The sequence below is a fragment of the Dasypus novemcinctus genome, chromosome 19 (assembly GCF_030445035.2).
Source record: "Dasypus novemcinctus isolate mDasNov1 chromosome 19, mDasNov1.1.hap2, whole genome shotgun sequence".
Classification (NCBI taxonomy): domain Eukaryota; kingdom Metazoa; phylum Chordata; class Mammalia; order Cingulata; family Dasypodidae; genus Dasypus; species Dasypus novemcinctus.
This window is the reverse complement of record NC_080691.1, coordinates 51,711,279-51,724,753: the sequence shown is the minus strand read 5'-3', so window position 1 is coordinate 51,724,753 and position 13,475 is coordinate 51,711,279. Positions and strand designations below refer to the sequence as shown.

At 53.2% G+C, this 13,475-nt stretch overlaps 1 protein-coding gene across 1 annotated transcript; it reads left to right on the top strand.

The window, feature by feature from the left end:
- Positions 1-10,634: 10,634 nt before the first annotated feature.
- GSC2 (goosecoid homeobox 2) lies at positions 10,635-12,085 on the top strand. Its single transcript, XM_058281806.1, has 3 exons — positions 10,635-10,890; positions 10,997-11,262; positions 11,964-12,085. Exons 1-3 carry the CDS (start codon positions 10,635-10,637, stop codon positions 12,066-12,068), a joined length of 627 nt encoding a protein of 208 aa, XP_058137789.1. The 3' UTR covers positions 12,069-12,085.
- Positions 12,086-13,475: the final 1,390 nt, after the last annotated feature.

Genomic DNA, 13,475 nt, shown 5'->3' with positions numbered 1-13,475 from the left:
TTTTTCTAGTCATTTTCAGTTCAATCTTTGCATTTACCTCTTTCTTTGTTTTTCATGTTGGCACTGAAGGCTCTAATTTTCCCTCCCAAGATTGCTTTTGCTGTATCCCCTACATTTTGATAAGTTGTGTTCTCATATTTCTTTGTCTCAAAAGATCGACTGACTTCACTGGTGATTTCTTCTTGGACGCACTGATTATGTAAGGATGTGTTCTTCGGCCTCCACACCTTGGCAAATTTACTTTGGTCCTGTTTGTGACTGATTTCCACTTTCATTCCATTTTGATCTCAGAAGATGCTTTGATTCATTTCAATCTTCCTCCATTGATCGAGAGCTGCATTGTGCCCTAATGTGGTCTCTCCTGGAAAAAGATCCATGGGCACTTGAGAAGCATGCAGAACCCACTGAGTTGGGATGCAGCCTTCTGTAGATGTCTGTTAGGTCTCAGTTGTTGATCATGCCGTTCAACTTCTCCCATTCCTTGTTGCTCTTCAGTCTAATTGTTCTATCTCATGATATGAGTGGGGCGTTGAAGTCTCCAGTGATCCTTGTAGAGATGTCTATTTCTCCCTTGAGTTTGGCCAGAGTTTGTCCCATGTATTTTGGGCTACACTGGTTAGCTACATAGATATTTACGACTGATTGCTTCCTGGTGGATGGCCCCTTTTATTCATACATTCTCTATCTCTCATAACTTTTTGCATTAAAGTCTGTTTTGCCTGAGAGCAGTCTAGCTCCCCCTGCTCTTTTTCATGATTGTTTGCATGGAGTATCTTTTTCCAACCTTTTGCTTTCAGCCATTTTGCAGCCCTGGATGACTCATGTTTTTTTTATCCATTCCGTCATCCTGTACCTTTTGATTGGGGAGTTTAATCCACTCACCTTCAATGATATTGCTTTAAATGACTTATTTACGTCCACCGTTTTACTCTTGGGTTTTCTTAGGTCGTATGCTATTTTTGCCTGTTTTCTTACTCTTTGGGTAGTCATTCTGCTAGTCTTTCTTCTCTGCTCTTCTCCAGGCCTCTCTCTCTCTCTCCTGTCTTTTGATCTCAGCTTCTAAGGCTTCCTTTACTATTTCCTGCAAAGGTCGATTCTCTTCTTGGCAAAGTCTCTTAGTTTCTGTTTCTTTGTGAGTGGTTTATACTTGCCCTCGTATCGGAAGGACAATTTTGCGGGATAAAGAATTCTAGGCTGGCGGATTTGCTCCTTCACTATCCTAATTGTATCATGCCTCTGTCTTCTCGCCTTCATGGTTTCCAAAGAGAAACCTGCATGGAGTCTTACTGGGCATCCTTGTAGATGATGGTCTGCTTCTCCCTTGCTGCTCTGAGAATTTTCTCTTTGTCTTTGACATTTGACCTTCTGAGGAGTATGTGTCCTAGAGGAGGTCTCTTTGGATTGATTCTGATTCGGGTATGGTGCACTTCTTGGCCTCATGACTTCGTTTCTCCCACGAGAGTGGGGAAATTTTTCCACTCATCTTTCCTCAAAGACTCTTTCTGCCCCTTTTCCTTCTCTTCTCCTTCTGGAATGACTATGACGTGTACGTGGCTGTGTCCTGTGCTGTCATTCAACTCTCTAAGCTCCTGCTAAGTCCTTTCCCATTCTTTTCACTCTCTGTTCTTTGCTCCCTTCCATTTCACTTGTTCTGTCTTTGGTGTCACTTATTCTTTCATCTGTCATTTCGAGGCTGCTGTTGCATGCCTCCAATGGGTTATGGATCACACCTCTTTGTCTTTCATTCCCATGAGCTCTGTCACTTTGCTGGTCAAGATTTCTAACATGTCTTTGCACTCTCTCGATGTCTTCTTCTTTTTTTTTTTTTTTTAAAGATTTATTTATTTATTTAACTCACCCCCCCCCCCCCGGTTGTCTGTTCTCTGTGTCTATTTGCTGCGTCTTGTTTCTTTGTCTGCTTCTGTTGTCGTCAGTGGCACGGGAAGTGTGGGTGGTGCCATTCCTGGGCAGGCTGCACTTTCTTTCGAGCTGGGCAGCTCTCCTTATGGGTGCACTCCTTGCATGTGGGGCTCCCCTACGCGGGGGACACCCCTGTGTGGCAGGGCACTCCTTGCGTGCATCAGCACTGCGCATGGGCCAACTCCACACAGGTCAAGGAGGCCCGGGGTTTGAACCGCGGACCTCCCATGTGGTAGACAGACGCCCTAACCACTGGGCCATTTACCTCTCAATGTCTTCTTGTTGTCATTTATCTCCTTAGCCACATTGTCCCTCAGCTCATTATTGCGATTTTGGAAATTTGTGCGCATCTCACCAATAAGGCCTCTCGAATCCTGCATCTCTTCTGGGGCTTTGGTCTGTTCCTTTTCTTGGGCCATGCCTTCCATTTTCTTAGGAGGGTCCATAATTTGTTGCTGATGTCTGGGCATCTGATGAGATTGTGATCTACTCAGGTGGTCCCTTTTTTTCTTTGGTAGGGTTGTAGTGGTGGGAGGCTGCGTGTTACCACTGCTCTTTGATTCTTGCCTCGACCTGGACATGGATTGTTAGGATAGGCCCTGCTCCTTGCTCAAAACTGGGCTCTGGACTCAGGAATTGGTGGCAGACCTGCTTCTTAGGGCCGTGGGGAGGGAATCTCTGAAGGCTGGAAAAGCCTCTCTTACTGATTTTTCATTTTCTCACGTGCCAGCGGACGGTGCACCTGGAGTGGACCTGGAGGTGGACACAGCCTTGGGAGTCTGAGCAGGGGGGAAGGCAGGTCAGCCTGGTGCTCCTGCCCCTCTGCCTCCTCCTGTCCTCCCTGAGAAGACCCGGGGCACCTGAACCCACCCCGTCTCTAGCAGAGCCCAGGGGGATATGAGAGGGGCAGGGGAGCCCAGGGTGGAGGCAGGGCGGACCCCCAGCGCTGAGGGTCGGGGCCCTCGCTGCTGCTAAAGAGCCCTCCTGGGCCACCTGCCCCTGCCCCTGTGGACGGCGAGCAGGCAGCTCCGGCACTCAAGTCCTGCAGCTCTGAGAGAGCGAGCCCGGCCTCCGAGGTGGGCTCACGGTCCCTGCTCTCGCCCGCCCCTCTTCCTGAGTGGGGCTTTGCCCCTGGTGTGCTCGCTGGGCCAAGGGACCTCCTGAGTCAAAGCTCTTTCGAGACTTCAGACCACCTCTTCAACCCAACACACCCGCCTGAGCTGGCCATCACTGGCTTCCTTTGGCCTTCGAGAAGATGCAGGGTCCGCGATCCCGACACAGGGCCATGACCTGCTCCAGCTGTGTGTTTTCCACCCTGGGCACTCTGACTCCAAAGGATGTGCTTTGCAGAAGAGCCCAAGCAGGTGGTGGGTTACAGGGAATAGCCGTGCGGGCAGGGGGCTTGGGGTGGACAAGGCCTCGCCTGCTTAAGCCTGAATGCGGCTCCCGTGGAGCTGGAATGCACGGCGGGGGGCACCCCGGGAGGGCTCCTGGCCGTGGCACACAGAACGGCAGAGCTGAGGGCTGCCGAAGGGGCATGAGCTCTCCCCACACCCAGGCCTGGGTCCCTGAGCACCTCCACGGTAAGGAGGCCGGCCTTGGCGTCCTGCTCTGAACACGGTGGGTGTGTGGTCACCTCCCAGTTGACCGTGCTGCCTGCACGCCCAGTGTAAGAGTCAAGCAGCTGGTCGGGAGGTCAGTGCCCAGACGACTTCTGGCCTGGAGGTCCTATCCTCCTCCTCGGGGCTCCAAGGCCTGCGGGCACCAGCCTGATGGTCTCCAGCTCAGAGGGAATGCCGGAAAGCTTCCAAAGCTCTTTTCCTCCCACTGCCTCCCAGTCATGCAGTCACTCCACAAACCTTTATGGGGTGCCTTCTGGGGGCTTGGCACTGGGGACAGGGAGTCGGGCACTGTCCGGGCCCTGCTAGAGATGACAGCTGTGGAGGGGTAGATTTGGGCATAAGAATATGGTCACTGCTGACACAAAGATGAGGAGAAGGTGCTGTGGGCACACAGAAAGTCACCCACTCCAGAGGGGACACATCAAGGCAGGCTACCTGGGGCCGTGAACAGCACGGGGAGCCCCTGGACTTTGCAGGTGTGGGGGGGGCGGGCATGGTGGGAAGAGCAGGCTGACTGGTGGGCAGGGTGAGCACGGCTGTGCTGGGCCAGGCCCCCACAGGCCGAGTGTTTTCCTTGGCCCAAGGGCAGCTGTTGCAAAGTACCAGCAGTGGGTTGGCTTGGGTTAGGGAATTTCTTTGGGGTCACAGCTCTAAGAACGTGAAAAGTCCAACTCTTGGCATGGTGACAGGTGCTTTCCCACCAAAGTCAGCCGCCACGAGGTAAAGCGAGATGGCCGTGGGTCTCTGCCGAGGCCTCTGCTCTTCTGCAGCTCTCAGCAAAGCTGGCACGGGGCTGCTCTCTTCTGGGACTCCTGGCTCAGGCTCGGCGCGGCAGGATCACACATGGCGGCGTGCTTTCCCTGCCTCTGTCTGTTTCTCTCTCTGTGCTTCTGCTTGTATCAGTGCCAGCGAGGGCCGTTGGGGGAGACCCGACCTGAGTCAGGCCTCACTGACATAGTCCAATTGAGACCCTCGAGTGGTCTTATTAAGTCATCTAATCAAAGACCTCTCTACTGACGGTCATGCTTTCAACTTCTCTACTCAAGTTCAAAGTGGATCACACCCACAGCAAGAGATGGCTGTAAAAACATCATCTTTCTCTTCTTCGGTATTTATCTAATAATTTCAAACGGCCACACTGTGGGCGATGTGGGAGTGGAACGTCAGGGAGGGAGACCTTGACCATGAAGAACTGCACCTGAACGTTCAGATGCAGGAGCCCGTGGCAAGCGGGGCTGCAGGCATCTAGGCATGTGGTTCCTGAAGGTGGTACCTCCCCAATGGGAAAGCTCCAGTGCCCTCGAAGCGTTGACCTCTTCTGACATCTGTCCTTAGAGAAACTTCAGACCTGATGTTCTGGGGGCAGGGCTGAGGAGTTCCGCTGGAATTAGGCCCCAAGCGTGCTGGTTTGCTTAAATTACAGAACTTTACTGGCTCAGGGGTTTAGAGGCTAGGAGTCCTAAATCAAGGTCTTGGCAGTCTCTCTCTCTCTCTCTCTCTCGCTCTCTCTCATCTTCTTCTGACAGGACTTTTTTTTAATGGATGCTGAATTTTTTTCTCCTTAGCATAATGGGCTTTGTATTCTCCGGGGCTTGCCATAGCGACAATTCCAGGCAAGTGGGAGAGAAATATGGGTGGCAGAGAACTTCCTTCAAGAGAATTTTCTTTGTTGTTTCTATAAACGACAGTGTTTACAAGGGGAAAAAAAAAACTAGTTACATTTGCTCACTTTCTCTAACATTTTGTAAATGTTATGTTTCAGCATGTCAGAATGTTTTGGACACTTTTCTTTTACTTTATCACCAGGTTTTACCGGAAATCTCCCTAAGGTGTGGTTGTTAGACTTCAAAGAAATCCTCACAATCACCAACTCATCATTACTTTTTTACGGTATGAAAGTGAATATTTATTTACAATGAAAAAAATCCCAACAAATTTCAAATTTTTCAAAGCTGACATGGTGGTTCAGAACTATGTGTACCCCAGAAAGACATGTTCTTAAATTTATTCCATTACTGTATGTCTGAACCCATTGAAAGTAGGACCTTTTGATGGGGTGTCTTCAGTTAAGGTGTGACCCACCTCCATCAGGATGGGTCTATTACTGGAGTCCTTTAAAGGGGGAATGAAATTCAGACAGATGGAGAGAAAGCCACAGGAAACAAAAACACCAGTTTTTGGGGACCAAGTGCCACCTTGATAATGCCATGATTAGGACTTTCCCTTAGCCTCAAAACCATAAGCAATTATCCTTGCTTCATTTATTAAAAAATAATAATAATGAGCAAATAAATCCCCATTGTGTAAGTCGAACTATGGCATGGCATTTCCTTGAGCTGGCCAGGAAAGTAAGCACTGACAATTATCCCAAACATCACAACCCAGTTCTGAGTGTTCAAAAAAAAGTCATTTGAACAGGAATTTCCATCTCAGACTTTGCTTCTAAGGAACGTGAGCTGAAATGGTTGGTACCAGGAGCGGGTAGGTTCTAGGAAGCAGGTCGAAGGACCTATGATGATTAGGCTAATGTGTCAACTCGGCCAGGTAATAGTTCCCAGTTGTCTGGTCAAGCAAGTACTGGGTTAATTGTAATACAAGGGCATTTCATGGACTTTAATCATCAGGGAGTTGATTGCATAGATAGCTGGTTACATCTATAAACAATTAGGGCGATTGTCATCAGCAATGTGTGATATCTCATGAAATCAGTTGAAGGTCTTTAAAGGGGAAGTGGTTTCAGTATTCAGAGAGAGAACCCCCATTTCTACTTTAGACAGCCAGCGTCTCCTGGGGAATTCAAGGAGGACCTTCATCGGAGCCCCTGGCTTGCAGCTTGCTCAACAGAATTTGGACTTGTACATCCCCATGGTTGCATGAGATAATTTTATAAAATCTCATACTATTTACAGATTTCTTCACTGACTAATACAGGACCCAACTCTTGGATGGCAACAAGGGGCCACCACAGGGGTAGGGTGAAAAACGAGGGCTTCTGGCATATGTAGCAGTGAGATATCAAAGATTGTCACCTGGGACACCTGGGATGGGATGCAGGCAGAAGGGGATGCTGTAGCCAGTGCAACATCCTTGGCACTTGGGAGGAAATAATACCTCTATGGGCTGTGGAATGGAGTGGCTATCATCAAGCACCCTTGACTCCTTGAAGGGAGAAAATGATGGACTCCGATATTATTTGACAATTTAAAGCATAATGTGAACATCAGAGGTCACTTTGGTACAGGGAAAGAAACCCCCCTCTCCTATAGCCAGAAAGCTGGACAGAAATGAATATCAGGCAAGGGACTTAGTGTAACCATGGCAGAATCTCAGACAAGTTAAGTTTTCAACCTAGACTTTTCTCTTCTTTTTTAGGAGTTACCAGGGATTGAACCCAGAATCCTGTACATGCAAAACAGGCACTCAGCCACCATGCTACACCCACTCCACATCAACCTAGACTCTTTTTAAAAAATTTTTATTTATTTCTCTCCCCCGCCCCTCCCCCTGTCATTTATACTCGCTGTCTGCTCTCTGTGTCTGTTCACTGTGTGCTCATCTTTTTTTTAGGAGGCACTGGGAACCTAACCCGGGACCTCCCATGTGGGATGGAGGCACCCAATGGCTTGAGCCACCTCTGCTCCCATCAACCTACATCAAAGTTGGAGCCCCAATGGCAAAGGAAGGGCACCTGAAGACATGGGATGGAATATTATTCAGACATGAAAAGGGAATGAAGTACTAATACTTGCTACCATATGGACAAACCTTGAAGACATTATGCTGAGTGAAATAAGCCAGATGCCAAAGGACAGACATTGTATGATTCCATTTAAATGAGAAGAAAAGGCAAATTATAGCAATAGAGAGTAGATTAGAGGTTAACAGGGACTGGGGGATTTGAGAGAGGGGGTTCTACAATTGATCGCGATGATGGTTGCACAACTCTGTGAACATACTAAAAAGTTTTGAAAGGTGTGCTTTAAGTGGGTGAATTATACGTTATATGAATTATAATTCATAAAGCTGTTACCAAAAACAAAACTAAAAACCCCAACATACTGGATGGACTATGGTAGGGGATCTTGGTGCTACCACAAACTTAAGCAAGAAATAGCCTCAATTTTCAGCCAATGAGCCAGAGGTGTTATTTTAACTAAAACAGTTTAATACAGATATGGGTGTGTAGTATGCAAGCTATTGATCTGGCTGCACATTCATTTCCATATCCATAAGGAAAGAGGATTAGTGGCAGTTTGCCATCATATGGGATGGACAAGAGTATACATTCAAGACCTTTTCCCCAGATTAGGTCACCTCTCTGTCCTAACACAGTCCAAACTTTTCCTAGACCATCTGCAGACTCCACAGAACATAACAATTTGGCCCAAATATTGTTTTTGTTTGTTTGTTTTAAAATATTTATTTTTTAAATTTATTTCTCTCCCTTCCTCACCCCCCACCAGCTGTCTTCTCTCTGTGTCCATTCGCTGTGTGTTCTTCTGTGACCGCTTCTATCCTTATCAGCGGCACCGGGAATCTGTGTTTCTTTTTTTGTTGTGTCATCTTGTTGTCAGCTCTCGGTGTGTGCGGCGCCATTCTTGGGCAGGCTGCACTTTCTTTCGCGCTGGGCGGCTCTCCTTACAGGGCACACTCCTTGTGCGTGGGGCTCCTCTATGCAGGGGACACCCCTGCATGGCATGGCACTCCTTGTGCGCATCAGCACTGCACATGGGCCAGCTCCACACAGGTCAAGGAGACCCGGGGTTTGAACCGCGGACCTCCCATGTGGTAGACGGATGCCCTATCCATTGGACCAAGTCCGCTTCCCCCAATTATTGTTGATATCCTCTTAATCAGAGCGGCAAGTTCTCTGGGTGCCTGGGAAGACACATGTTTGTCCCGAGTGTGGGGGAAGACCTACACAGATCCAAGGGCCAGCCACAGAAGTGAAGTGTCTAGGCGTCCCATGGCCTCAGGCATGCTGGGTGTCTCAGTTTGCCAGGGCTGCTATGACAAATACTGCACACTGGTTGGCTTCATGACAAGAATTTATTGCCTCAAGGTTTCCAAGGCCAGAAATATAAAATCAAGGCATGGGTAGGGTCAGGCTTTCTCCCTGAATTCTGCGGCATTCTGGAGCTGGCTTGCTACCAACCTCAGAGTCTGGTTTGCATGTCTGCCTCCTGTCACATAGTCATCTTTCTTTCCTTGTGCTGCTGAGATGCTGACTGGTCACCCAAATGGAGCAATGGAACAGCCTTCAGGAAACACAAACCTGGAGCAGAGGGAGAGGTCAGGTTGGAAGTACTGATTTGGGAGTCATTGTCACAAAGTTGTACACAACATCTGGAGGAGGTCAGCAAGGGTGAGGAAGGAGAGGGATGATGGAACAGCTGGAGCTGGGAGGAGGGCCTAGCAGATTGTGGTGACCTTCCTGACCATTTTCACTGCTTCCTAGCAAAACTCTGACTTGGGTGGATGATTGTGCCCATACACCTCCCTCATCTGATGGTTAAGTGATTCTGGGCATCATGGTTGATTTAGGCACGCATGTGTGTAGTTCTGTGCAGGAGGGTGAGGTTTCCACAGTCCTCTAAAGGGACATACAGGAAGAGATAGGAGGTTTTGGGCTGCTGCAGCCATTCTGCCACCATGAGGCAAGTGGATGGGAGAAGGAGGGCCAATCCCAGAGGAGACAGGTTCCATCTCTAAGCTGCTGGGTTAACAAACCTGGGGCACCTGCTATTGTGACCTCTTGGGACAAGAGTTGACTAAATATGTTCTGTCACTTGCAACGCAACGTGTCCTTACCAGTACTGGAGTGGGGTCAACCAAGCAGCCTAAAGAAGGGCAAGCAAGGTTCAACAAGAATGGTGGGAAGGTGACTGTGTCATCCCACAACCGCAGCTACAATTCTCAGTGCCCGTTCTGTGTCTGGCAGGGTTCTAAACTTCTTACAGGTAGGGACTAAAGAGTAATGTCACTATTATCCTGGCTTGGAGAGCAGGAGACCCAGACACAGAAGGGTAGAGGGACCTATGGAAGGTCACACAGCCAGGAAATGACAGCTGGAACACCGGACAGTCTCTTATGTCTGTCCTGTGGACCACACAATCGATTTCCTGGCGAGGAGGACATTAAGTGGAAGTGCCACACCTGCTTGCTTGAGGATGAAATCGTTTTCAGGGAACTTGGCACAATGGAGATCCTGCCTCAAGGTGGGACAGGATGAGCCGGGGATGGTGAGACCAGAGAATGACATGGGCTGGTCAGTGAGGAGGTGGAGACTCCACCAGAGACAACACTTGAGAACCGGGGCTAGGGGCCAGGAGGTGCAGGGACCTGGGGTAGAGAGTGGAGGGGGGTGGGAAGTTGGGGGGGCAGATGCTGGGACAAATGGAAAAGCAAATGGGATGGGTTGGGAAGGTTTTCTTGTACCAGGAAAGAAGGCAGAGGAGTGAAGGCAGGGCGGTGGGCTTGTAGGTGTGTGATGCGCAGGTGCACTTGCCGCCCACCCCGGATGCCGGCCCGCCCAGCTCCTCCGAGCACCAGTGCCTCCCGGCCTGACCCCTGCACACAAGCCTCCCATGAGGGGAGGTGGAAGGTCTTTAGTCAAAATGTGGTGGGACTGCGGGGATGGGGGGCCCATCTGAGGTTGGAAGCCAAGAGTTTGGGGGCCAGGAAACTGCGAAGCTGGGTGGGTTTCCCCAGACTCGCTCTCCCCCCTCGGTTGGGCCACGAAGGGGAAGGGCCCCGATTGCGGAGGCCGCTGGACCAGGGGCACTACCTTTCCCCGTGGGGTTCCCCGTGAGGCTTCTGCCTGCCGCTGGTCGGACAGAAGGACGGACGCGGGCGCCGAGGATCCTCTCCAGACCCTCTTGCACCCCACCCGCACCCCTCCTCCGCCGCGGCGAGGTCGGCGCGCCCGGATGCGTTGCGGGCTCTCCCGGCCCGGTGGCGGCCGGGGATTAGCGCGCTCCTCTAGGGCGCGGGGATTAGCCCGCGTGGACTCGGCGCCGGCCCGGGGATTACGGCGCGCTCCCCCCGACGTATATATGCCCGCGGCGGCTGCGGGCGGGCTGGAGGGCGGGCATGGCAACCGCGGCGGGGGGCGCGGCGAGCCGCCGGGGCCCCGGGCGGCCCTGCCCCTTCTCCATCGAGCACATCCTCTCCAGCCCGCCCGAGCACAAGCCCGCAGCCCGCCCCGCCCGTCCCCCGCAACCCGCCGGCCGCCGGAGTCCCGCGCCGCGCGGGGAGCCCGGGAGGCTCGCGGCGCCCGAGGCCGCGCCTTGCGCCTGCTGCTGCTGCTGCGGCGCCCGCGGGCCCCCGGAGCCCGCCGTCAGGCCGGGTGAGAGGGCAGCGCCCCCGGCGGGCGGGCGGGCTCCGGGGGCGACGCGCTGGGCACCCCCCACCCCCCGGACTCGCCGGCACTCACCGCGCTCCCCTGCCCGCAGGCGCGCGGCTGCCGTGGCCGCTGAGGCTGGGGCCCGCGGTGGCCCTGCCCGCGCCGTCCGGAGGCCCCGGGGCCCTGCCCGGCGTGGCGGTGGCGCTGGCCGTGGGCGGCCCGGGCCCGCAGCGGCGCACGCGGCGCCACCGCACCATCTTCAGCGAGGAGCAGCTGCAGGCCCTGGAGGCGCTCTTCGTGCAGAACCAGTACCCGGACGTGGGCACCCGCGAGCGCCTGGCCGGCCGCATCCGCCTGCGGGAGGAGCGCGTGGAGGTGGGTGCCCGGCCCCGCGTCCTCCAAGAGGGGGACCGGAGGCCGGCTTGCCTTCCTCCGTCCGTCCCTCCCGTCGGTCCCATCCCTCCCGCGCCTTCCTCTCTTTAAAGAAGCCCAGCCTTGGCACGCTGGAGGGGGCCCACCCGGGACGCGGGGCGGGAAGTTATCGCTGGAACCGGCGGGGAGAGATGAGGCTAGTTTTCTTTTTCTTTGATTTAAACTTTTTTTTTTTTCCTCGTGGTGATAAAAAAAGGTTCCCGGGAGCGGATGGGGCTCACGCAGTTGAGTGCCTGCTTCCCACATGGGAATTCCCAGTTAGGTCACCTCCAAAATAAAAACAAGCAAAACAAACGAAAAACCAACCCAGGGGAGCCGATGTGACTCAGTGGTTGAGCGCCACCTTCCCGCATAGGAGGTCTCGGGTTCAATCCCTGGCCCGGTACCTTAAAAAAAAAAAAAAAAAAAAAAAGATTCGCTTACTTGAGGATCTCAGAAGTAAGGGAAGCGATTGTAGGGGGGTGAAGGGAGGGGCGACCTGGGTGTTGCCGGGCGGAGGGAGGGGTTGGGGAAGGGTTCTCATCCCGCGACCCGAGCCTCCGTCCCTATCTGCCCCGACCCCGTCCGCCCGCGGACACCAGCGCAAGCCCGCTGGGACGTGGGTCCTGGGCCCGGCCTGAGCAGCCAGCCTTCCTCCTCCTCAGGTCTGGTTCAAGAACCGCCGAGCCAAGTGGCGACACCAGAAGCGCGCATCAGCGACCGCCAGGCTCTTGTCCGGAGCCAAGAAACCCCCCACGGAGAGCGGCTGATGACTTTGGGGGCCACTCCTGGGCTTGGCCGAATCCTTTTTTTTTTTTTTTTTTTTTTTGGTAGGGAGAGCTGGGAGAGAGGCCAGACTTACCTGAGGAGGAGCTGGGAGAAGTCACCAGTCCCTCTCCTCCCCCATAGCTTCCTGCAAACTGCAAGCTAGAGCCCCTCTGAGGGTGGGGAAGGCTGGGGGTGGCTCTGCAGCCCTGGTCAGGCCATCTGCCTTGTGAAAAGGGGCAAGTAGTCAGGGGGGCCAGAGAAGTTCCCTTTGGGGGAGGACAGGGAGGGCATAGCTTCCTCCAGCCCCCCCCCCCCCAAAGACACTAAGGAATGGAACCACCCCTTTTTCGATTTGGGGGAATCCAGAGTCTTTCCCAGTGGCATCTCCTTCCCATGCCTGGAAGTTGGTCTGTCCCCTCTCCTCAAGTAGGGACATGGACCCTCCCTTGGCCCCAGCCCAGCTGCCTTGGTCTGCCCCATCTCAGATACCAGAGTAGTGTCTGTGGTGGTCCTGGAATGGCTCATGGGTCCCTCCCTACATGGGACCTGGGTGTCTAGACTGGTAGAATCAAAAGGGTGGATGATGTCATCTCCAGAAGTTCCCTCTCCAGAAACTTCATCTGGTAGTTCCATGCAGACACCGAGAAATAAATAAGCAGTCCACAGTCCCAAAGCTGCCTCGTGGCTCAGCTTCCACAGCCAGCCATCCTGCTCATCCTCTTTCCTTCCCCTAGCCTGGGGGAGGGGGACGGCGGGGGGACGGTGGGGGTGTGTGTGTGTGGCTGGGCCAGCACAACCCAGTGAGTCCTGGGATAAGTGAGGTCCAGAGTTTCCGTTCTAGCCCCGGCACGGAGTGGGTGGTTGCCTGGACCCCTGGGTGCTCCTGGCCTGCCTTGTGGGTGGGGATCCTGGCTTGCACCCCACTGGGGGATTCCTATGGTATGGTGTGTGCTCTCTGCCATCCTAGGGTGGGGCCAGAGGAGGTTGGATTTAATCCATCATCCTGGTCCAGGGTGAAGGGCAGCATGAAACCAAGGCTTCAGTTCCCCCAAAAGGCATCTGAACAGCCCCCTCCTCTGGCTTGGGCATTTGGTTCTGTCTCCTGGAAGGAAAGGGAAGGATTGGGGTGGGGGTCAAGTTGTTTTCTGGCCAGACAGTCCATCCTTAAACCCTGTGGAAAACAAGGCTGCCAGGTCCCGGGACACTCTAGACCCGTGTGGTGGCCCCCGCCATGACTTCCCCAGCACTGGCTCTGGCCCCTGGTGTTTCCCTTCCTGACTCTCACGAAGCTCTTTCCTTAGAATCCTGACCTAGCCCTTGGAAACTGCATCCCTAATTTGCCCGGTTCCAGGCCTGTTGCCCTCCAGGGTGGAGTTGTCACTTGTCATGTGGAGATGGCCCGAGGTGTA

Coding starts and splice junctions, on each gene's coding strand:
- GSC2 (XM_058281806.1), top strand. CDS start 10,635: ATGGCAACCGCGGCGGGGGGCGCGGCGAGCCGCCGGGGCCCCGGGCGG. Junction 10,891..10,996: donor GGAGCCCGCCGTCAGGCCGG/GTGAGAGGGCAG, acceptor CCCTGCCCGCAG/GCGCGCGGCTGCCGTGGCCG. Junction 11,263..11,963: donor TGCGGGAGGAGCGCGTGGAG/GTGGGTGCCCGG, acceptor CCTCCTCCTCAG/GTCTGGTTCAAGAACCGCCG.